General features: G+C 51.6%; 1 protein-coding gene across 7 annotated transcripts in view; it reads right to left on the minus strand.

Annotated features, from left to right (window-relative positions):
• PHC2 (polyhomeotic homolog 2) overlaps positions 1-23271 on the minus strand; it is a 116576-nt gene that overhangs the window by 11944 nt on the left and 81361 nt on the right. For 2 of the 7 annotated variants that reach the window (XM_004591602.2, XM_036494419.2), the window contains exons 8-9: positions 19856-20295; positions 19422-19587 (exon numbers count right to left, since the gene is read on the minus strand). In XM_004591602.2, the coding sequence (XP_004591659.2) occupies positions 19422-19587; positions 19856-20295 (606 nt within the window). Of the gene's footprint in view, positions 1-1178; positions 1400-14572; positions 14950-15059; positions 15344-16428; positions 16453-16912; positions 17067-19421; positions 19588-19855; positions 20296-23271 lie in introns of those variants that run through there. The other 5 variants (XM_058678606.1, XM_058678582.1, XM_058678589.1 and 2 more) reach the window with 5 other exon arrangements.

Below are 23271 nucleotides of genomic sequence, written 5' to 3' on the forward strand. Positions count from 1 at the left end.
CTCATTTTCTTACTAGCAGTGGGGGGCTCAGGACAAATTCCTTCTAATGAGATCTGATGGGCCCTGGGCCCTTAGCCTTTGGTCCTCCCCAACTCAAGCAAACAAAACTTCAGAGCTGAGCAGGGGCCAGCCAAGAGACGTCCCTGAGGAGGTGTTTCTAGTTGGCTTGTTTGATTGTTCTATGAAACACTGTCACACCATCAAGTTAGGAAATCTCTCTGAAATGTCTATATTTACTTGAAAAATATTTCGAACAGCATTGTCTTTTCTGTAGATATGGAAAAATTTCTCTCTTGGAACCAATCTTTTCTATAAAAGTGTCTGTAAACTTAAAAAGGGAAATCTTTATGGATAATTAGGAGGGCTAAGTTAATAATACAATCAGCCTGGGGCTCGGCAGTGTGGCCTAGTGGCTAAGGTCCTCGCCTTGATCCCATATGCCCGCTGGTTCTAATCCCGGCAGCTCCACTTCTTCTCTGTCTCTCTCCTCTCAGTATATCTGACTTTGTAATAAAAATAAAATAAATCTTAAAAAAAAATAATACAATCAGCCAAATTATATTTCTCTATTTTAAATACTTAAGCCTTAACAATTATATTATTCTTTGCTACTTAAAGCATTTTAAATCTGCAAAGATAAATATAATCTACATGAATCAACATCATTATGATTAAGAGTTTAGTATGACAGCTGAAATTCTGGTTTTGGACGGTGTCTATACCCATCTCATTAGGATTGAGCGGAAACATTCCCTGATAACGTAATGAGCTGCAGACCGCAGGACTGTGGGGCTGGAATGCCGGGTCCAATCTCTTACCAGTGCGTGAGCATTCACTAGAACACACCCGCCCAGTGATTCTCTGGTGTGTGCTTGAATACCTCCAAGTAACAAAGGAGCCCACTGCCTCTTTAGTGGTTTGCTCCTACCTTGGGCAGCCCAATTAGAAAGTTCTTTCTTTGAGCCAAAAATCTGTCTTCTTGTTAATTTCTACCTAATTATTTTGATTCTGTTCTTTAAGATCACAGAGAACTAAGGCCAACTGGATTTGTCTAATGGGCAAAAAATCCAGGCGCAGACCTCGCTTAGAGGCTGCTGTCACTGAGTGAGTTATGGACAAATCCCTGTCCCTTGCCGAGCCAGTGTCACGGGCTATAAAATAAGGATGCTAATACCTACCTTACAGTGTTGCAGAGGGGACCAAATGAGATGACAAACAGCAGGAAATGCTCCTGTGGTCATAAAGCAGAGCCACTCATGACTCCAGAGCAGCTCTCGCCTTCCAGTCAAGCCCCCTTTGCTCTTTCAACAACATCTCACAAAGCAAGTGGCAAGTTCATCACCCTAGGTCTTTCTTGCTTACATCTTTTTTAACATCAGGTACCCAGATTTATTTTTTTCTAAAAAAAAAAAAAGAGAGAACTAGTACGTAAGATTTTTGTTTTGTTTTAAATAGTCCTGAGAGCACAGGCAGAAGGAAATGACACACACAGCCCCTTCAGTTCCTCGGAACTTGGGGAGGAGGCGAGTTGGCCCCCGGCCCCCCAGCACGCGTCACCCAAGGGCTTCGGACACCTCGCCTCCTGTTAGGGCTCTTTACCTGCTCCCCACCTCTCATCTGTGCCTATGAATGCTGATGCCAAACGGGGGAACTCTTGAGGGCAGTCCTTCCTCACGCCAAGCACTCCAGGGAACAGATTCACCAGCACAGAGCCAGTGCCTGGTGCTTGGGAGCAAAGCCTTCAGATGAGAGAAAGAGAAGCGAATAAGCCCTTTCACCACCACATTAGAAAAGTGGCTTTTCATAACCCCAGGAGAGAAAGAATGCAAGGGAAGGGAAGGCGGGGAAAGTGTCTGGTGAATATACCAAGTTCACAGCTATTTTGTTTCACACTCATCGCCTAAGCCAATAGCTCATCATCTGCTTTAGTAACAAAGGAGTTAGGGCTATTTCTAGAACAACCAAACACAATCCTACCCCCTGCCAAGCTCAGCAGTTGAGATTAATTTAATCTTCTTCCCGCTCTCCCAGGCTGCTTTGCGGCCTGCTTGGGGGAAAGCAGCTTAACAGTGAACTTGCAGAAACCTGCCCTGCTGGCCCAGGCCAGATCAAAGAGACAAAGAAATCCCCTATCTTTGGAATTTGGTTCTTTACTCAGTTTTCTTGGCCAGGGATTCCCACAGGTCTCAAATGCACCTGAGACAGGGAGATGGCAGCTGATGCCATAAGTAGAGGGGCTGGGGGTGGGGAGCAAAATCTCGCCCCAGTGGAAGCTGACCGGCTAGGCGCCAAGCATTCAGATCGAGTGAACAAAACAACCTGAGCCAGGGTGTCCTGCACGGCGTGCTTCTCCACCTCCAGGCTGCCTCTCTGGGCTCACTTGCTGGCCTGGCAACACACCCCTTCCCCAGGGTAAAAGAGAGAGGTCGCATTGGGTGGCCCATTTCTGGGCTCCTGTTTGTGAAGTTATCTGCCTTGGGACTGTTCACCTCTGTTAAGTAGGGCAGAGAGGCTGTGACTCAGCTCCATACACCTTCTTAATTTTTAAACAATTAATTTTATTTATATGCAAGGCAGATATCATCTATCTGTTAGCCACTACCCAGATAGCAGCCAATAGCCAGAGCTGGGCTGGGTCAGGCTGTATTTTGGAGCCTGGAACTCAACCTTACACATGCCGGGTAAGGAACCAAGTAGTTAAGCTGTCACCTGCTGCCTCCCAGGGTGTGCACCTGCAGGAAGCTGGGATAGAGTAGAGCCAGGACTCAAACCAAGGTATGCTGATGTAGGATGCCAGCATCCCAAGGAGCAGCTCAACCTCAGTGCCAAGGGACAAAACTAATACCCAAGATATGGTGACAGATGTGACAGGTGCCTGACGTCTGTCAGACTGGAGTGCACAGAACCCAAGGTGTAAGTGTCACTGCCCACAAGACTCTCTGGCATCAACTAAGATTTGCAAATTGCTTTCTAAGGCTATGGTGGTTTGAGGGCAGCCAGGCTGGTGTCTGCCCACAACAGGGACACTTCTGGGAACCTGTCCAGAATAAAGAAGATATTCTTGGGGTCACTGCTTCCTGTTTCAGTGGTGATTTTCTGGGGTGACACACAGCATGATGTCTGCCATAGAAGGCTGGAAGTTAGCAAATGCCCTGTGCCCAAGCCAGACACCTTGATGGGGCAGTGGTAGAGCTGCCCTCCGGATCAGCTGCTAGGTGTGAGGGGCACAGCTCAAGCCAGGGGTCAGCCTGGTGTTGGTGCTGCAGAACCCGGCCACTTTGTAACCAGTGTCTTGGGATAAGAACTGCCAGGTATGCTGGGGCACGGTTCAGGTCCAACATGTGAAACAGGCGTTTCTGATGGTGTGCACAGGTTCACGTCTGCCCTGACTGAGCGCAGTTCAGCCGGGTGGGAAAAGCTGGGTAGGAGCCGACGGGGACCGCCAGGGGCGGGTCTCTGGTGCCTTCCACATTCTGCAGACAGCAGAAGCAGACAGTGTTGGAGTGTGAGTCTTCTAAGCAGCCCTGCTGGGCAGCAAGAGAAATCAAGCTAGCGGAAGTCTGCGTATCTAAGGCAACACGGTGGGCGCTACCATGTTGCACAGGTCATTTTCTTGAGGTAACTTCTGCTCCACAGATGGGGAAATGAGGTCACCTGAAGAACGCCTAGCCTGGCATCTCCTCTCAGAGCCACCCCCGAGCAGGCCCTGCCTTGTGGGCGATGAAGCACTTTGAGAAGAGCGCCCGAGCAGCGCACTGCGAGACACGCCCATGAAACCGTATCTAAGGGTGCACAGCAGCAGATCCAGGTGACAGACGGGCCCCTGGCGGGGGCAGCATGCCAAACTATAAACACAGTAAGCTGAGGGCACAACACCTAGCCCTGGGGGCCACCTGGGACCTCAAAGAAATTAGAGTTGAGGCAGGCAAGAGCTTTCATGAACGCTAGGGGAGGGGAAGGGAGAGGGAAGAGGAAGGAGGAGGGAGAAGATGGAATACAGGAGGGGAAGGAGCTAGAGGAGAAAAGCGACAGGCAAGTTCCAGTTCTATCCTGGGACCTCCCTCGGCAGAGCCATTTAATTAGAGACTGGGCTGGTTTTAAAGACTCAGCTGGTTAACAACTTTTCTCTAACAAGAAACTGCAATCATTCACACCTTACTGTGAATTAGTCCTTAGATAAGGACTGTTTTCCTCCCAACTTAGGAGCAGAGGTCAAGTGCGGTGGAGGCTGGGTGAAGAGTGGCTGCACTCTCAGGGGCTGGAACAGGAAGGGTCCTGAGTTCAACATCTTGTTTTTGCTTGGGAGGGAGGACAATCCACCCAAGGTCATGGCTCAAGGTCAGGGCTCCTGGGGCTGCTCAGGTGGAGGGAGGGCTGTGTTTTCTTCAGTCACAGGGCAGGGAACCACCATGCCCAGAGATCTGTGTTTGGGGACATTTCTGGAGCAGAGGCACATGCGCTCTGGAGCAGACGGACTGGGAATGGTGAGATAATCTAGGCAAGTGGGACTGCTGACCTGTCAAGGAAGGGATCCATGAACACAGCCCCTCAGAACCTACAAGCAACTCGGCACTGCTAAACACACCATTAACACTGTGTGTCCCTAATTCGAAAATGCTATGGTTTAATATGACTCAGTTTCCCCAATAGGATTTTTACACTAAGTTTATGCACAGATCACGCCTGAATTCCCAGTTCATGCTGTGAGTGTGAACATGTGCATTTTGGAATCCAGGCACGAGCCTGTAAAACATCCACTAAAGGAGCTCTTGAGGGTGGGCAAGCTATAGGCTGCTGCAGGCCCTGAGGGGTCCTCAGTGCACAGGGAGGCGGCTGCCAGAAACACCAGCAGCTCCTAACTTTCCAGTTCTGCAAGGACCGAGTTCAGGCAGGCAGGCAGGCAGGCAGGATGCCCAGTGGGCCCTGGCCCCTCAGAGCTCGGGGACACTATCATCCCAGCCCCTCAGACCAGGTTCCTCAGCTCTGCAAACCGGGGCAGCCTGCCCTGAGGAGACTCTAAACTGAGAGAAAGGAACAAACAGCAGCGACAGGATCCCTGGGGGTCATGTTGCCGAGCAGAGTGGTGAGCTCTGTAATCCCTAGAGGCTGAGGTGATAGGTCCATGCGGGGGCTCCTGAAGGGCCAGGCCACTGCAGTCCTGCTCCAGTGACGATGCACAGTCACCTGACAGAGTCTGGGTTACAGGACTGGATGGACGGCAGACCAGCTCCTGGCTCTTCAGCATCTGCTGTGAGGGTGGCTCCTCCCACGCCGGCAGCCATTACCATACAGCTGACTTTCCTGCTGTCTCTGGGGCACAGGCAGGGAGCCGGCCCTTCTGACTCACTCACAATCCCCAGCTAAAGTGTACATAAGCTGAATTGTCAACAGCTGAACGTTTTCCAAGAGGCCACCCCCAGCTAGGAAGGAAGGACTCAATGGCTGGAACAGCTGCCCCTCCCCCATGCAGTCAGGACACCAGGAGTAATGGGGGATTTCCAAGCAGCTGCGGTCCTGCGTGTCCCTGCCCAGCCAGTTCTGAAAGACACAAGGGGTGCCTAGGATGAAACACAGCCCCACCTGTAGGACCACAGGGTCATTCCTGACAGAGCACCACAACACTGATGGAGCCAGGACACTCATGATCCTCCCAGATACTGCCAAGCCAGGATGATTTGGCGACATCCAAAGCAAGGTCAAGGGCTCCCAGAGTCTCCCATCCCAGGGGCTCTGGCAGATGTTACAATTTCATCACATTACAATGTCTAACTGCTGGAAAGGCTCTCTGGTTTCATCTCCGATTACACGTGAGGCACCAAGCACTTGACATCTGCTCTGAGCGGTAGTTTCTTCCTCTGTAAGGCGGGAAGGTGGAGAACCACGCAGCCTGGCATGCCAGGGCACAGTGAGTGTCCGTCCATTTCTGCATGCAACATGCTTGGCCATGCCACCCAGTAACAGCGGCTTTGGGATTAGATTCACGATGAGATCCCAGCTTGTAATGCTTGAGCAGGTCACAGGCCTCAGTTTCCCTGCCTGTGGCATGGGGTATTTTATCTGTCTTATATGGTGAGGTGGGGATTACGTAAGATAATGCAGGTACCACATGGTGGAACAGGCCTGGACTCGTCACAGGAGTGCCAATGTCTGTGAGACCCCAGAAAAGTTAGGGAGCCATCCAAATGCCACTCTCGCACTGAGCCTGGCTTCTTACAGACCGGTAGCAGGGGAGCAGCACTTAGTCTTTCCTTGGCCCAAACTGAGGCAACTCTCATTTTCCCCAGATGTCCTGACCTACTCTGGCTGCCCTGTCCTACTCCTGAGCTCAAGTCAGGAATTGTCACCTCTTTTTCTTCTCATCAATTAATATTCACTTAATGAGAAAGAAAAGAGACAGTAAGACAGAGAGTTCCCATCTAGTGGCTCTCCAAACACCTACCATGGTGATGGTTGGAATTAGGCTGGGTCAAATAGGGAGCTAGGAAACTCCATCCAGGTCTCCTAATGAGGGGCAGCAACTAACTACCTGAGCCATCACCTGCTGCCTCCCAGAGCCCGCCCTGGCAGGAGGCTGGAAGCAGAAGCCAGGCACTCTGAGACACAACTGGTAACTTGTAACAGCTCAGCTGCTAAGTCATACCACACCCTGTTATCCTGTTACCTTCAACCTGACAGCTGCAACATTATTAATAAAATGCTAATTAATAAAGTATCAATACAGCAACAGTGGCTACTAGAAAGGACAAGCAGAAAAATGCCACATTTCCTTTGTACATGGTTCTTTCAGGGTCCCTGGGTACTGGGCAGGTGGCGCAGAACAATCTGAGATGCCAGCAAGCTGGTGAACTCTGACACAAACACAAGAATCACTAATCCTAGAAGAGAGTAAGCTGATGAAGCCTGTATCGCCTTGGCCTGTGAAAGGAAATCCATTTAGAAGGCTGAAGATAAACTCCTGGAACAAGGATTCCTAGGGATTTACAAAAGACATCTAAAAACGTTTAGTAAATCACTTTGTTATCTTCAGGCCGATGACAAGGGCAGGCAGCCTTGCTTCCCAACTTCATGACTTATTTTTTCTGATTACTAACTACAGGATCACTAATATTCTCAGATATGTGGGTTTGCAGGAGGGAGTGTTAAGCCCCACTTTTTTTGACTATATGGGTGTTCTTCAAAAGTTCATGAAAAAGAGGAATTAAGGTTTGAGTCCGGGGGCAGACATTTGGCACTGAAGACGCAGCTTAGGCTGTCTGCATCTCATATTGAAGTGTTTGCCTTCAAGTCCTGGCTCCTCTCCCAACTTGAGCTTTGTGCTAATGCACACCCTGGGAGGCTGCAGTGGATGGCTGCCACCCACATGAACAATCCAGATAGATTTCCACACTCCATTTCAGCCTGGCCCAACCCTGTTCATCACCAAAAACCTCCTACTCTTAATTTCATATTCCCATGAACATTCTGCATTTATACATTATACATAATACTAATCTTGGAAATCAATCCTACTGCTAACTTCTGTTCTTGGAAAACACTATTTCCCACTTTTTGTAACCAGGGTCTGAGCTTTCAAACAGCTGCCTCTGCCACTGTCAACTGAGAGAACATACAGATAATTATCTCTGGAGGCCTACAAATACAATTCAGTAATTAAAAAAAATTATCTGCTTCATACTGATTTTGCTTTAAAGTGTTATTTTCCATGTATAAAAATGTCTTGATATAGCTGTGTGGATTTAGGCCAAGTATAGTTGGTTTTGAATATTCTAAAGAGATCAGTGACGAGGGATAATCATATAGCATTTGCGTCCTAGCAGCAGTGCAACCCTAGCTTTAAAAATAACTCAGAGTAGTCATGAACTTCCATCTTCTTGCCAGCAGTTGCAGTGTTCACTATCAGGAGCGGACCTCCAACTCTACCGAAAAGCCAGTTATGACGGCATCCAATAGTTACGTCTTAACAGAAATAATAAATGTCGATGCTAAGATGAACAGCATACAGGAAACAGACATTTGCTTACGTCTCAGAGATAAGTCATGATAGAGGGATGGCATTGTGGTGCCGCATGCTAAACCACCACCTGAAATGCTGGCATCCCATCTCAGAGCACTGCTTCCAGTCACGCTGTTCTGCTTCGGATCTAGCTCCCTGCTAATGCACCTGGGAATGCATAATAAGACAACCCAAGAGCTGTGGACCTGCAACCCATGCAGGAGACCCGGATGAAAACCCTGGCTTCCAGGCTTCTGCCTGACCCAGTCACGGCTGTTAACAGCCATTTGGGAAGTGGTGAACCAGGAGATAAAAGATCTCTCTCTTTCTGTCACTCTGCCTTTCAAACAAATAAACAGATCTTCAAAAAAAAAAAAAAAAAAAAAAAAGACAAAAAGGAAATCATGGCACACTGAGGCTCCCTTTACCATCTGGATTCATCTTGGAACTCTGGCGATCTGTGTTTAACAACGATCATCTCAGCAGATGCACAAAGAAGGCCCCTTTCTCTTGGACTGCAGTGAACCAAAACACCATCGCACACTGAAAGCACAGGGGCACGTCCTTCCTCACTAGGTACAACAAGTGGCAAGGGGAAGGAACGCAAGCTCGCTAGCTGAACCTCGACAGCCTCCCAGGACTCCTGGTAGCTCTTCACTCTCGCTAGCTGAACCTCGACAGCCTCCCAGGACTCCTGGTAACTCTTCACTCTTTTAAAAAGTTTCCATTAAGATTAAAGAGGATTTGTATATTTCATATGTACAATTCTCAGAACCAAATAATCGTATTTCCTTCCCTCCCTCAATGCCCCCTCCTTCTTTCCTTTGCTTGTTCCTTTAATTTCTGCAATGACAAACTTCTAATTTACTTTCTGATCACCAGCTTAAGGCACCACAAGCCATAGTGTTCAACAAGTGAAAAGCAGAAAGACCAGTGTTTCACAGGCGGGCAGACAGGGCTAAAGGCAACAATCAAATCTTAAGATGTCAGTTTCATTCTTAGACATAGTTTTTTTTTAATATTCTACATTAACTACTACTTATCAAAGAAAACATTAGATTTGTCTTTTTCGAATTGGCTTTATTCTTTAAAAGATACACTGCACTCTGAATATGCTCTTTTGAAACTAATCATTAGAATTAAAAAATATATTTCTTGTTTATTTTGAAAATTAGAGTTATACAGGGAGCTGGAGACACATATCTTCCACCAGCTGGTTCACGCTTTGAATTGCTGCAATGGGGAGGGGTCCCCAGAGTGGAGCAGGCGGACAGAAGGAGGCTTTTATTCCAAACCTGAAGACTCCTAGATCCTCACCAAGGACTATCAGTATGATCACCGAGGACTACATCCCTACTGCCAAGGAGACCACGGGGAAATGGAGTGCCTTCGGAGACCAAGAACTCTGAGGTCACCCACCCCCATTTGGATCTACCACATGGGATGGAAGAAGCCCAAATCCAGCCTTGCAGGATCCAAGGTCATTGGAACAACAACCAGGATCCCTGAGCGGTGCGCAGAAACAGAACAGTAAATTTCCTTCGGGACTAGGGAGAGGAGCTTTCTCTGGTCCTTGTCTGCTTCCAATTTTGGGTCCTTACCCTGTCTCCTCGTAATGACCATCAGAATCGCTCCAGAAACGCCTCAAAACAAACAAACAAACAAAACTAGAATAGATAGACAGAGAACAACAAGGAAAGCTTAGAAACAGACAGGAAACGGTCAGCGGGGATGCACTTATAACTCACTGGGTGGGACACAAAGATTAGTTACTCCTCACTGGGGTATGGAAGATTTCTCTGCACACCCCTCCTAAACAAGCTCACCTAAACAGTTGACATATATCCTGTTCGAATTATAGAGTTAGACCACCTGAAAAACAGCCAGGTTCAGTGAAAACATGCTTCAATGCTATAAACTGCTAAAGACTAAAATTAAAATAGGCATGAGACAGCTGAATAGCAATCTAAGCCATTTCAAGGTGTATAGAACACGGTTGAATATAAACCAAAATTGAAATGTCTATGAAGAAGTCACAGGTTGTGGTTGAGAACCTGCATTTTTCTAGTAACATATTAGTTAATCAATACCATGTCAATTAATGTCACAATGTTGTAAATGGTTGGAAATATTATGTTGGGGCTTTTAATTGATTGGGATGATACTCTGCCGGCTCTAGCTTCAGACCAGAGATGGTCTCACCAACAAACCATTGAACTTACCAGGACAATAAGATGCTGGACTTTATGCTTGGTAAATACCTCCAATGAAAGAATGTTAACTGAATTTGAATTATGGAAATGCAACAAGGTGGAGCAATCCGCCGTGGGGGGAGGGTGTGGGGAGGGGCGGGGGGAATCCCAGTGCATAAAAAATGTATCACATAATGCAATGTAATTAATTTTAAAAAAATGAAATGCAATAAAAATATGTTTAAAAAATAAAAAATAAATAAAATTAAAAAAAAAAATGAATTGCTGCAATGGCCAGCTCCTGGCAGGCCAGAGCCAGGAACTTTATCTGGGTCCCCCAGGTGGGCAGCAAGGAGTCCAAACAGGTGGGGTCATCTCCCATTGCTTTTCCAAAGTCATTAGTAGGAAATTAGAAGTGCAGTAGCCAGGCCCTGAACCAGCACCCACATGGGGTGTTAATGTTACATGTGGCAGCTTCACACGCTATGCTATAAAGCCAGCTCACAACCAGTCATTCTTAACTGTATAACTCTACAGTGACTCTAACAGCCCAAGTCAATAGAAACAATGCTATCTTTGATAAGCATACAGTTATTTTCCTAGCAAATCCCCAAATCCCCATGATGTAGAATTAAAGACGATTTGCTTCTGAATCTACAAATATTAGTGTTCTAATGTAGCTAATAATTAAAAATGAAAAAACTATAAATAAAGCGATGCTTAAACCCACCTTTGCGTGAGCTGTGAATGACTGGATAGTCCCTGGGCAGGCGTCTGACCTGGTTGTTAAGAAAGTAGTCAGGCCGCCTATGTCCCCAGCTCAGGCTGTTCTTCCTGGCTTCCTGCTATTGCGGACCCCAATGGGAAGCTCCAATGGCTTAAGCCAACTGGGCTGCTGTCACTCACATGGGAGATCTACCCTGAGTGCCTGGCACCAGGTTTTGCGCTAGCCCAGTTCTGGCTGCTTCAGGTATCTGGGCAGTGAGCCAATGCATGGAGGTGTTCTCTATCTGGCTCTCCAATATATGAAAAAAACAATTTAAGATTTACTTATTTTTATTTGAAAGTCAGATATACAGAGAGGAGGAGAGACAGAGAGGCAGATCTTCTGTTCGATGATTCACTTCCCAAACGGCAGCAACAGCTGGAGCTGAGCCAATCCGAAGCCAGGAGCCAGGAGTGTCTTCTGGGTCTCCCACACAGGTACAGAGTCCCAAGGCTTTGGGCCGTCCCCAACTGCTTTCCCAGGCCATAAGCAGGGAGCTGGATGGGAAGCAGAGCTGCCAGGATTAGAACTGATGCCCATATGGGAACCTGGCACCTACAAGGCGAGGACTTCATCTGCTAGGCTACCACACTGGGCCCCAATATATGAAATTTAAAAAAAGTTTGTTACACTTACTTAAAGTTCTTTTAACCAGTGAATCATGTTGTGGTTTAAGTCATCCCATATGGGGTCAGCACTGAGCTGAAAGATGCTGTCTCTGACACTGGCACCCCCTGAGGGCCAATGGTTTGAGTCATGGCTGCTTCACTTCTGATCCAGTTCCCTAATAGTCTGAGAAAAGCAGTGGAAGATGCCTTAGCGCTGTCCACGTGGGAGACCCAGATGAAACTCCTGGCTTTGGGCTGGTCCAGCCTTGCTCACTGGGGACATTCTGGGAAGCAAACTGGCGGGAGAGAAGGTCCCATGAAGACACTGGAACAGAAGTCCTTTTGTGCTCAGCCCTTTAACCCAGCTCTGAGCTCCATCAGGTGGGGTGCTAGCTCCCGGAAAGAGCTTTCTGCCCCAAGCACAGCGAGCCACATCACGCCGTCAGCAGTGGTCTCACAGCTTTTCCACTGTGGCAGTGGGATGGTTTGGCAGGCTCAGGCACAGGACCTTTCTTTAGGATGGTCACCTTAAGGGTGCACAAGTCTCTCTCTACCGCAGATTCCTCATGACCACAGAAAAACACCATCATCATCTTCCAACTGCAAAACGGCACGCAACAAACAAAATGAAGAAACTGCCACTTAGCAAGACTTCTTACTTTCATCTCTAGTGGTCTCTGGAAGGGAATCTTCACGTGGGTGGGACCAAATGGCTGAAGATTAAATATGGAACAGCTGAGGAGAATGTCGACGATACACTCAGAATGACTCACTCAAGCAGAGTGAACAAGCCCTCGGTCAGCGTCATACTTGGTGAGTGTCAGACATGCAACAGAGGCACCGCAACTGGAACCACCATCCCAGGCCCTGGTTTAGTTGTCTTTTGGCTGTCAGCCCCAGACCAGATCAAAGTGGACTCTGATGGGAGGCCGCTGACCTTTCTTAGGCAAATGGTTGCTGAATGCCTGGAATGAGGCCCCACCGCAGGGAGGAAACGGTCCAGGCGGTCAGTCATGCTCTCCACGCATTCCCAGCAGACAGCATACTGTAAAAAGACATGCCCCGGCACGTGGGAGGAGTTCCAAATCCACAGGCAGTGACTGTTTCCTGTGTCCTTCAGCACGAACGGTGAGGGAAAGGACAACAGTGCCAGAACAGGCCAGGCCGGGCCGGAGGTAGGAACAGCTCAGGTACAGACCATCATCTACCCTCCTTTCACTTACAGTCTACGTCCTTTCCCGCTGAAACATCAGAACCAACGGGATCCAAAGCATCTCAGACAGGAAATGAATAAGGCAGGAAAAAGGATGTGGTCTGAAAAGGAGTGGATTCTGGGGCTGGGCCAGAGCAAGGAACAGGCACAAGGGTCATGGCTGGGGGCAGGGGTTCCCGTGGCAGGAAGCGGGACCTCAGCACACACCCCACGAGGCTAGCAAGTCTCTATTTTGAGAAAGCAGAGCAGGCCCTTCCCTCGGAGGCCATCCTCCATTGAGACGCTCCGGGGACCAAACAACTCCAGAGATGCCCAGAGCTATCCCTGGGAAAGTGGGGAGTGGAAACAGCACCCATCGCTGGGCTTGACAAAGGAAAATGAAAAATTAAGCCCGACCTGGAAGAGAAGCAGACAGGACTGGGAGGAGTGTGATGAAACACCACGCTTCTCAGGCACCCTTGGGTGTTATGCACCAGCCAGGGAGAGCGTGAGGACTTGGGGAAGTGAAAACAGGAGACTGCTGATAACAGAGCAACTGAGAAAGAAGGGCAAGTGGACTGAGAAGCGACCTACTTTTTCAAGACGAAAGCTGGAGAGGGAAAAAGGCATCTGTTCCTCCCAGGCTGTGTGGGCTGAAAGGCAGGGTGTTCCCGTGCCCAAGAGGGCCTGGAAGGGGCAGGTGCCCAGAGCGCTCCACTCCCCATCTGCCAGACCCTATGTGAGACAAACCAGCCCTTGTGATTGCGCCAGGCCCAGACAGAAGCTCCTGTCCCCTGGCAGGGGCTGGATTGTACGTACTGATTCCAAAGTGCGAATACCCCCTCCCTCCGATATCCACACGTGGGGCGGGGGAGGGACTATGTGCTACGGTCACCTACAAGTTCCTCTCTGGGGCATGGGGTAGCACCCGCACAACACCACAATGAGAGCAGTCTGTCTGGAGCCCATAGTTCCTGCTGGGAAGCATCACACCACCACTTTCCTTACATAGTCTAGGGTCTAAAGCACGGGAAGCTCTACATCCCTTCTGACCAAAACCGAAACCCCAACCAATAGGCCCAGCCACAGTTCTCCTGACCTGGGCCAGAGTAAGAGACTGGGGTGGGCAGGGGCGGGTGTGTGTGTGTGTGTGTGGAATGTAAGAGCTAGAAGGAATCGCCGTGCTTCATTAGCCTGTAATGTTCACTCTGACCTAGAAATCCTGGCAGTTACAACATATCAGTTGACTCAGGAGGGGAAAGCATGCTCCCAGGTGAGTGAGAATCAGATTTCCCAGTTATGCCCCTGAGCCAAGTGGCTGGAAAAGGCCAGGAGCTTAGGGTTCCACAAAACAACTCAAAATCCAGACCCGCAGGTTCTTAGGACATTGGGACTGGGAAGTTTTTTTTTATTTATTAAATTTATTCATTAATTACATTGTGTTGTAGGGACTGGGAAGTTTAAATCGGGGCTGTCCTAGAAACACTGCGGACACCCGTTGGATTTAGGTCCATAGCTTTTCCACCAGGAATCCTCTGGGCCCGCATGTTAATGAGGGGATTAAGGACCCAACACCTGCTATATCTGAGGGCAGAGTTGTCACCCACTTGTAAATCGGAAACAGTGTGCTGGGAGGCAAAGTTGACGAGAAGTGAACGCAGATCAGTGCAAACTGCTTCGCTGGTCCTGTGGGGCTGGGCACTGGCACAAACTTGTGCCCAGGCACCCGTAGCTTCTACCCCTGGTGTGCGGCCTAGCCTTAGGAAAATCTTTCCTCGCTGTGGACACCCAGGTTAACCGAAAAAACCAACGACAGCATACCTTCATCTGGAACAGAAAATGAAAACGCAGAGAGCACAGTATGGCACAGCCTGTCCCTCTCCAGCCAATAAAAACCTCTGGAGACTCAACTCAATGAAGAACCAAACTCCGCGGGCGCAGCCAGGGGCGCCTCAGACCCGAGCAGCCCCGCTCCCAGCACAGGGTTGCCCTCTGTGGCTGTGGGTCCCGGGAAGGCCACTTCCCGAGAGATCATGATGTGCAAGGCCCGAGGGGTACGCGGGTCACGCGGGAGCTCAGGCGCGCTGAGGGGCACAAGGCGCCTCGCAAGGTCCCCCAAAGGCCAAGCCGGAGGAGCAGGGGCACCTCCCAGACGCTGGGAGGGTGAGCGCCGCGGCTGGCACGGCCTGGCGGGGCGGGCTAAGAGTAGGCCCGGCCGCGAGTGGCACCAGAGGGCGGTGCCCCGTTTCCAGCGCGACGAGCGCGGCCCCCTCCTGCCCAGAACCCTCCCCGCCGCCCCGGCACTGACCTGTCCAGGGCCCGGCTGGGCCTGGCCGGGCGGGCGGGGCCTACGCAGCCCCTCGGCCGGGCGCCGCCTCGCGCGGGGTCCCGGGCCCGGGCCGGCCGCCTCCTCTCCGCCGGGAGCCTCCGAGCCGAGGCCGGGGGCTGCCGCGGCGCATCCGAACGCACCGGCCCCGCCGGCGTCAACAAAGGGCGGCGGGGGCGCGAGGCCGGGGCGGGGGCGCGGGCGACGGGGCCGGGATTGCGCGCGCGCGCGGCGGGCGCTCAAGGGCTGCAGCCGCCGCGGAGACAATGCGACGCGTCCGGGACGGCTCCCGCGGCCGCCTCCGCCGGGGGCGGGGCCAGAGGCTGCGGGGCGGGGCCAGCGGCCGGCGGGGCGGGGCCGGCGGCCCGTGGGGCGGGGCCAGCGGCCGGCAGGGCGGGGCCGGCGGGGAGGCCCGGCCGCGCGCTTCCTTTGTGCCGCCGAGGCCCTCCCCGCGCGGCCGGGCCGAGGCTCCCGGAGGCCCCGTGGGGCGGCCGGCGGGGGTTTCGGTTTCGCGAAGCCGCCGTCGGCGGCGGCGGGTCCCGGGCGAGCCTGACCCCATGTTGGGTACTGTGCAGGCCTGCGAAGGCCGGGGGAGAGCAAGCAGTTCATGACGCCTTGCCAGGCAGTGACCTAGGGCGCACGCAGCCACCCTGGCAGTTCACAATGGCCCTGGCGTGGAGAAGTAGGGGAGGAACGGCATAGGGACCCGGTCACACTTCGACAACCGGCTGGACCGCCCCGCGAGCTCCGCAAGGTTAACTGAAGGAGTAGAGGGCTGCTGCCCGCAGGGCCCGGGAAACGCGCCAGGCTAGCCTGAAACTCCAGGGGACACGCTGCGTGGGCTGTGGCTGCCCAAGATCTGCAGTGGGGCACAGACCCTCACCCCGCGGGCCTCACGCACGCTGCCGGGGCAGGTGACCCCCGAGAACCGCCTGCTAGCCGATCCTGGCCTCTGCTCTCCCAGCGTCTCTGTTCTCTGGGCTTTGCCACCGTCCGAAGTCCCCCCACAAGGTCCCCTTTTCTTGTTTCACCGTTTTACGTTAGATTTTTGTTGTTGTCTTTAATCAGAAATTTGAAAGCTGCCTCCTGCTGGGTCACTCCCCACCTGCAACAAAAAGGCAGGCGCAGGGAAGACAAACAGCAGGGACCCAACTGTTCGAACTGTGGGGGGCCTGGCGGGAGCCGCAGGTGGGAGTCTAACCCCGCTCCTCTGAAGTATCCTAACAGTCCCCTAACTGCTGGGCCCTGCAACTGCCCTGGAATGTCTGCTTCTCTTCCACCACGCCCTTCTTTCCCCTCTGGTATTCTGAAAATTCTCAAGTCTCCCTTCTCGTGAATATTCATCTCTCACCTGTCCACATTTCCTGGATTTGCATTTCCCACAGGAGCAGACCGGGAAGCCTCCCCTTCTGCTCTGGGAAGGCGCCCCGCTTGGCTGCCACCAGCCTGACCTAGTGGTCCCTCCAGGAAAGCTACAGGGCCCCACCCAGCGCTGCCTTCCTGGGGCCTCTCTACCCTTCAGGACCAGACTGTGGGCAGCAGAGGACCGGACAGGAAACCTCCATGGTCTCTGCGGGCAGCACAACGTGGGTGAGCATGGCTGTGCCCGGTTGGGCCTTTAGCAGTGGACACTGAAGTCAGAATTCGGCATCTCCTGCAATGAATGGCCTTCTTATGACTTCATGGACATGGCGGCCTACTCGAGCGGTGATGGCGGCGGCCCATGCCTGTGCCACAGGAAATGCCATATCCTACCTGAAATCCACCCAATCGCCACCCCGACCCCCGCACCAACGGAGGCAGCTCTATCTCCTGGCAACCTAGAACATACTCACCTCGAGTCTCTCTGCGCCACGCACATCTCAGATCCAACGGTGACGCCCCCTGTGCTTCTCTCATCCTTCCGCAGAGGCAGGCGGGGTACACACCAAGTCACCAAGTAACTTTCCCGCTTGGGCGCAGGGTGCGCCACGGGCCCTGTCTACTGCGCAGCGCGGACTTCTCGGAAGGCGGGGCGTGCTGCATACGTGTCCCTGGTTTGTCACTTAGGGCTTGTTAGGTAAGAAATACTTCGGCTTAGAGCTCACTCCCCCTAGCCTGGAGGCCAGACGTGCCCCTGCGGCAGGTCCTACCAGGTGCCTCTACCAGCGAGTTGGTAAATGAGAGACAGTTGAGGGTGGCAGAGTTGAGCAGAGGAGGGGCAGGAAAGGACCCAGGCATACAAGTTCCCTTCCTATCACTTATTCTACCCCTGCCTCGCTCTTCTTTAAAAGGCAGATACGAGGGGCGGGAGTTCTGGTGCTTTGGTGCCAGCATCCCCCATACAGGCACCAGTTCGGTTCCTGGCTACTCCACTTGTGACCTAGCTAATGCTCCTGGGGAAGCAGTGGAGCATGGCTCAAGTGCTTGCTTAGCCCCCTACCTCCCACATGGGAGATTCCTGGCTCCTGCCTCTGGCCCAGTCCAGCCCAGCCCCAGTCCTTGCAATAATTTGGGAGAGTGAACCAAGGATAGAACATTTGTTTCTCCTTCTGCCTCTCCCTCTTGCTCTAATTCTGCCTTTTAAGTCAATCTAAAGTACATTAAAAATGATAATAAAAATTCCATCCTCAGAGTTAATGCAGATTAAAATCAGGACTGGAACACATACACAGAGCCTGGCAGAGGGGGCTCGGAGAATGTTAACTGTTTTTCTAGACTAGAACTCTAGGCTAAATCCAGAAGATAACATTTAGCAGATATAATGAATTACAGTTTGCATCTAAGTATAAATTTGAGACCAAGGGAGAGCTGGCATAATAGTTTTATAAAAGGAGACCTCAAAAACAAACCAACAAACAAACAAAAAAAAAAAATAAACTAAGCCCAAGTGCCTGGAATTCAGGTGACGCAACACCCCGAGATTCCAGTTCTGAGCAGTTCATGTGGGGCGATGGCACACAAGGTGCAGGAGGACAGTGAGGGGTGGCCCTTTCCCTCTGGTGACCGGACCCCCTCCAAGCCTTTGATCCGTCCTGTGGAGGGTGGAAAACAAACCCAGTAGTGGCTCCCTTAGGGAGCTGTGGGACAAATTCCTAATTCCTGCCTACTTACCTCCCCCTGCCTGAAGGTGAAAAGGGAGAAACAGGCCCAAGCAGTAAACAGGTTAATAGAGGCAAATGGCTTTTCCTGTTTTTGGAACAATTTGCTTAATTTGGGGATCACACCTTAGGGGGAGGGATGAACAGAATGCGACCAGACAGGCATGACCAACCAACCAGCCTGGTAGGGATGGAGGTCCTGACCTGTCACTGGTAACAGGTGGAAATATGAGGGACTGGCAGCTTCGTCTCTCTCTTTCTTTCTCCTCCGCCTCTCCCCCCCCCACGCACCCCCCCACCCCCGCCAACAGGAGGGAGAGCAGCAGACCTGGTAACTGTCTACTTGTCTATGCAAAGTGATTATGAGGCAGACAATGCTACAACTGATAAGATGGAATCCCAACCAGTGGTGGCAAGTTCTGGGAGAGCAGGTTCTGGCGTAACCTGAAGAGCAACTTGCTGATACTTAGAGCATGTCCAGGTCCCCCACGACTCCCAGCACCCAGAGAACTTGCAGCCTGCCTTCCATCCTCGTTTTCCAAGCATTCTTTCTCTGTCTGCTTCTCCTTTTTCTTGATCCCAGCCCCTATTCTTTGACCTTTCTACCCCATTTCATTTTTCCTTCTTCAGTTTCCAGACTTTCTGTGGTGGATCTTCCTCCCAGCTTCCTCCCGTGCATACTTAACACAATGACCGGAACTGCCTCGCCCCGCCGAGTGCAGGCCATCCATGGTGCAGACTGTCACCAGGATCTGGGCCAGCATTGCTGTGCAAGCTGCCAAGAGAGGAGAAGTAAAGCAAATGGATCCTGCAGGAGGCGATGTACTGCGGTGCCTCTCCCAACAAGGGGATGCTGCCAGCAGTGTCTGCGGAAACCCAGGGCTTGGACCAGTGCACCTGGAACTGGGATCCCAGGGCTGAATACAGCCCCATCAGAGGTGCCTTCTGTGGGCTCAGCTCATCTGGAATTCTTTTCTGGGTTTTGCCTGAGTGCTTCCCTTATCCTGGAGGCCTGGCGTCCATCCTGCCACATTTCCAAACGGGAATCATGACAGCTGCATGTCAGCCTGCCCCCCTGCCCGCCCAGGTACGTCCCACACAGATCTGGCCTTTAGCTCTTTCCTTTCTCTTTGTTTTTCCACTCATACTATTTTGCTTGCCCTGCTCATCTCTTCATGTCCTCCCCTTTCCTAAGCATCCTTGTTGCCTCCTTGGGCTTGCATTGGTTTACCCTTCCCCCAAAAGGCCCCACTAGGCTTCTTACCATGAACTGGGGACTGCTGGGTGTCAGGGCTCTTGGGGACTGGCAGGCCACCAGACACGGCAGTGACAATGGCTTGCTGATGTGGTGAGAGGCCAGTTCTTGTCTCTGGCCCACTCTTCTCCCCAGGCACCACTTCCTTCCAGTCATCGGGGGCGCACTGCTGGGGCTATGAGGGACAGGACAAGGATGATCTCACATATCACCTTGGTGCTCTTTGATCTGTCCCCCATTTCTGGGGAGCTTGGGTGGCAGGCAAGGAGAGTCTCTGGTCACTGCCCGCACCCCCCCCCCCCAATCAGGGAGCTCCTGCCCTTTTTGGATTGCCCACGGAGGACTCCAACACTCAGTCTTGCCCAAATACACCTCTAAATGGGGGCTCTAGGATTGCCTGAGCTGGGGCCTCCCCATCTGGACCTCAGGAGCTGCTTACTCACCACGGGTGAAGTGGGCTGCAGTTGTAGGATGACAGCTGATGTGTGCTGGAATCTGCGCTGAGGGGTGTGGGACACACTCTCGGGATGTCCATTCTGAGGCCCCGTATCTGCCGTGGGAGGGTGGCATGGCGGACTGCCGCCAGCCTTGTGCAGGTTGGCAGCGGAGCACTGGAGTGGCAGGGTAGGAGTAATGGGTCCTAGAGGCACGGCATGGGCTTCAGAGCTAGACTGCAGGGCCACGCTGGGAGGGACCGAGGCGAGCTGGGGTTGGGCGTGGGCTTGGAGCACAGGCCGTGCCTGCTGGCTGTGCTGTGGCTGCTGCTGTGGCAAAGTCTGCTGCTGCTGCTGCTGCTGCTGCTGCTGCTGGATCACAAACTGGGACTGCAGGTGTTTGGAAGATGGCTGTGGGAGGAGCTGGTGTGGCTGCAGTTGAGCATAAGCTAGAAGGGGAACGATGAGTTTAGACAGCATGGCTGGACCCTGCTCTACTGTCCCCCCGACACAGCTACATTTAAACGACCTCCCAAACCCATTATGCTCCCATCCTTTCCGTTTTTCTCCCAGAGCCAGGCCAGCTCTTTTCTTTCTTTTTTTTTCTCATTCTTTTAAAAAATATTATTTATTATTTATATATTATTTATTATTAAGTCAGATATACAGAGAGGAGGAGAGACAGAAAGATCCTCCATCCGCTGATTCACTCCCCAAGTGGCTGCAACAGCCGGAGTTGATCCGATCCAAAAAAAGGAGCCAGGAGCTTCTTCCAGGTCCCCCAGGCGGGTGCAGGGTCCCAAGGCCTTGGGCCGTCCTCCACTGCTTTCCCAGCCTATAAGTCGGGAGCTGGATGGGAAGTGGGGTTGCTGGGTTTAGAACTGACTCCCAGTTGGGATTCTGGCGCATGAAAAGCAAAAACTTTAGCCACTAGGCTACCATGCCAGGCCCCGCTCTTTTCTTGATTTTTGCCTATGCTGAAACCCTGGGATCTCCAGGCTGCCCCTCAAAGACCAGCTCAAAGCCCACCTCCTCCAAAGCTACCTTCAACTGTTCCAGCTGTCGGGGACATGCTGGATTCCAAGTGAGTGGGTTCCCAACCCTTCACTTGCTGTCCCCATGCCTGCAACACCTGACATTCCCTACCACCCAACCTAGTGCTGTGTAGCTTCTCCTTGTCTACCCCTTTGGCAGAGCCAGCAGACACAGCAGCCATCAGACCCTGGCATTAGGCAGACTGGGGCTGCACTGCTGGTTCTTTTTGGAAGAATCCATGCAGCCAAGAACTTGCTACTTAACTCCTTGGGCTTCAACTTCCAAATGTCAACACCGGAAAGAAACGGGTTTTCTGGGGCAGGTGCAGAGGCTCAATGGCTAATCCTCTACCTCCAAACACAGCATCTCATATGGGTGCCACTTTGTGTCCCTGCTGCTCTACTTCCCATCCAGCTCCCTGCTTATAGCCTAGGAAAGCAGTGGAGGACGGCCCAAAGTCTTGGGACCCTGCGCTCATGCACCCATGTGGGAGACCTGGAAAAAACTCCTGAATTCTTGCCTCAGATTGGCTCAGCTGTGGCTGTTGTGGCCATTTGGGGAGTGAACTAGTGATGGAAGATCTCTCTTTGTAAATCTGCCTTTCCAATGGGGGAAAAAAGGAAAAAGAAAAGAAACTGAGTTTCTGCCTAGAAAGCTGTGGTAGAGATGAAAGGATGAAGAACTGTGAGCTTTATGGGAGAGGCATGGATACACTGTGCACAGCACAATGCCTGGCACTTAGGCTAGGTCATTCCTAGCTAGAATTACAGCTGCTATTCAGTCTTGTCTTAGGCTCTCACAGTCCCCTTGGTGCACCTGCACACTAACAGTGTTCATCACATGGGGAATAGTTTCTTTCTGTCTCCCAACTCAGACCATGAGTCCTCACAGTTAGATATAACCATGTAATCCTCTACCTGGGACCCAACACAATGCTGGCTGGCAAATTCTTTTATCGACTTATTGAAAACTGTCCTAATCTGGAATTTATTTGTGGGCACATGCTGATAGCTTGCTCTTCCCTTTTTAACCAGGTGGACTCCCTGAGGTGAGGACCCCTATGTACTTTTAGGCATCCCTGTAGCACCTAGCATGTGCCTTATATAAAGATGCAGGACACTCAGCTCAGACATTGCTTGTCCTCAGGCAGATCACCATGTCTGGTGGCACATCCAGGCCACCATAGGGCAAGGCCAACACAGCAGAATCTTACCTGCCTACAAGCCATGCCCTCCCCCATGCCAGAACCTCAAAGTCCTGCAAAGCCAGCAGGAAGAGGCTGTGCACAAAAGTCCACATTTAGATGTACACACACACACACACACACGATATTACAAGCAAAGGCTCACAGCCAAGAAGGATAAAGGTGAATTCCGTGTCCCGAGCTAACCATCTGCAGGGATTCTGGGCTGCCACAGGTGCAGAGCAAGCACATTTTAGGTGGAATTAGGGGAAGTAGCTTCTTTCTCAGATGTTGTCAGTTTACGTGCAGGCTTCTACCGCATCACAGCTCACTGTGGAATTCTAAGCTAAATTCTCACAAGGAATGGGAAGGAAAAGGAAAAGACAAGAGGTATTACAAAGAAGACACAAACTGGGCCTTGGCTGCTGGCTGCTACAGGGAGGGTGACAAGGCTTGAACAATCTGGTCTGCATGAGACCAAATAAGAGTTGGGGAATGTGGACATCCGTGCAGCTTTGGGGGACATGGGTGGGGGGTCCAGGTGCTAGGTGAACTCTGTTGAAACTGCCAGCAGGAATGTAGTGATTACAGGTTGTCCCTGACCCTGTGAAGCCCTGTCTCCTAACCTTATACTGAATAGCTTTGAAAATTTGAAAACAGCCTGGGAGACACTACACCTGCCATGGCCTATCTGCAGGTAACTGGCCAGTGACGGGCAGTGGCATGGAAGACCCAGTGCAAAATGTCTTCCCTTATACAGAATCATTAGCTCCAGGCTGTGGGATGCAGAGTCATTCCGGAGGACTGCCTGACTGTGGCCTGGTCTGGGAAGCTAAGAGGATGATCGGTTGGGCAGCCCGAGACAAGGGACTCACCCTTCAAGGAGTTCTAGAGATGGACATGTGAGATGCCAGGTGTGGCCCTGGGATCACACAGGTCTCTTCCAGCATAAAGGTTGGCTACAATAGTAAAATAGTTCAGACATGGGATTTACAACATAGGGAGACGGTTCTGGATTTACAACACTGGAGGAGAATGGTCAGGGACGACAAGGCTTTGTTAGTATCAGGCTGGGAAGGGGAGCTGCGGCCCCTGGCCTCCAATCCTGCGTCCCCTCCCCCACGCCCTGCGCTTCTTATGGAGCGCTGAAGGTGAGCACCTTAGGACAGTGATGCTACATCGAGGTAACACCCAGCCTGTAGATATT

The sequence above is a fragment of the Ochotona princeps genome, chromosome 2 (genome assembly GCF_030435755.1).
Source record: "Ochotona princeps isolate mOchPri1 chromosome 2, mOchPri1.hap1, whole genome shotgun sequence".
NCBI classification, from domain to species: Eukaryota; Metazoa; Chordata; class Mammalia; order Lagomorpha; family Ochotonidae; genus Ochotona; species Ochotona princeps.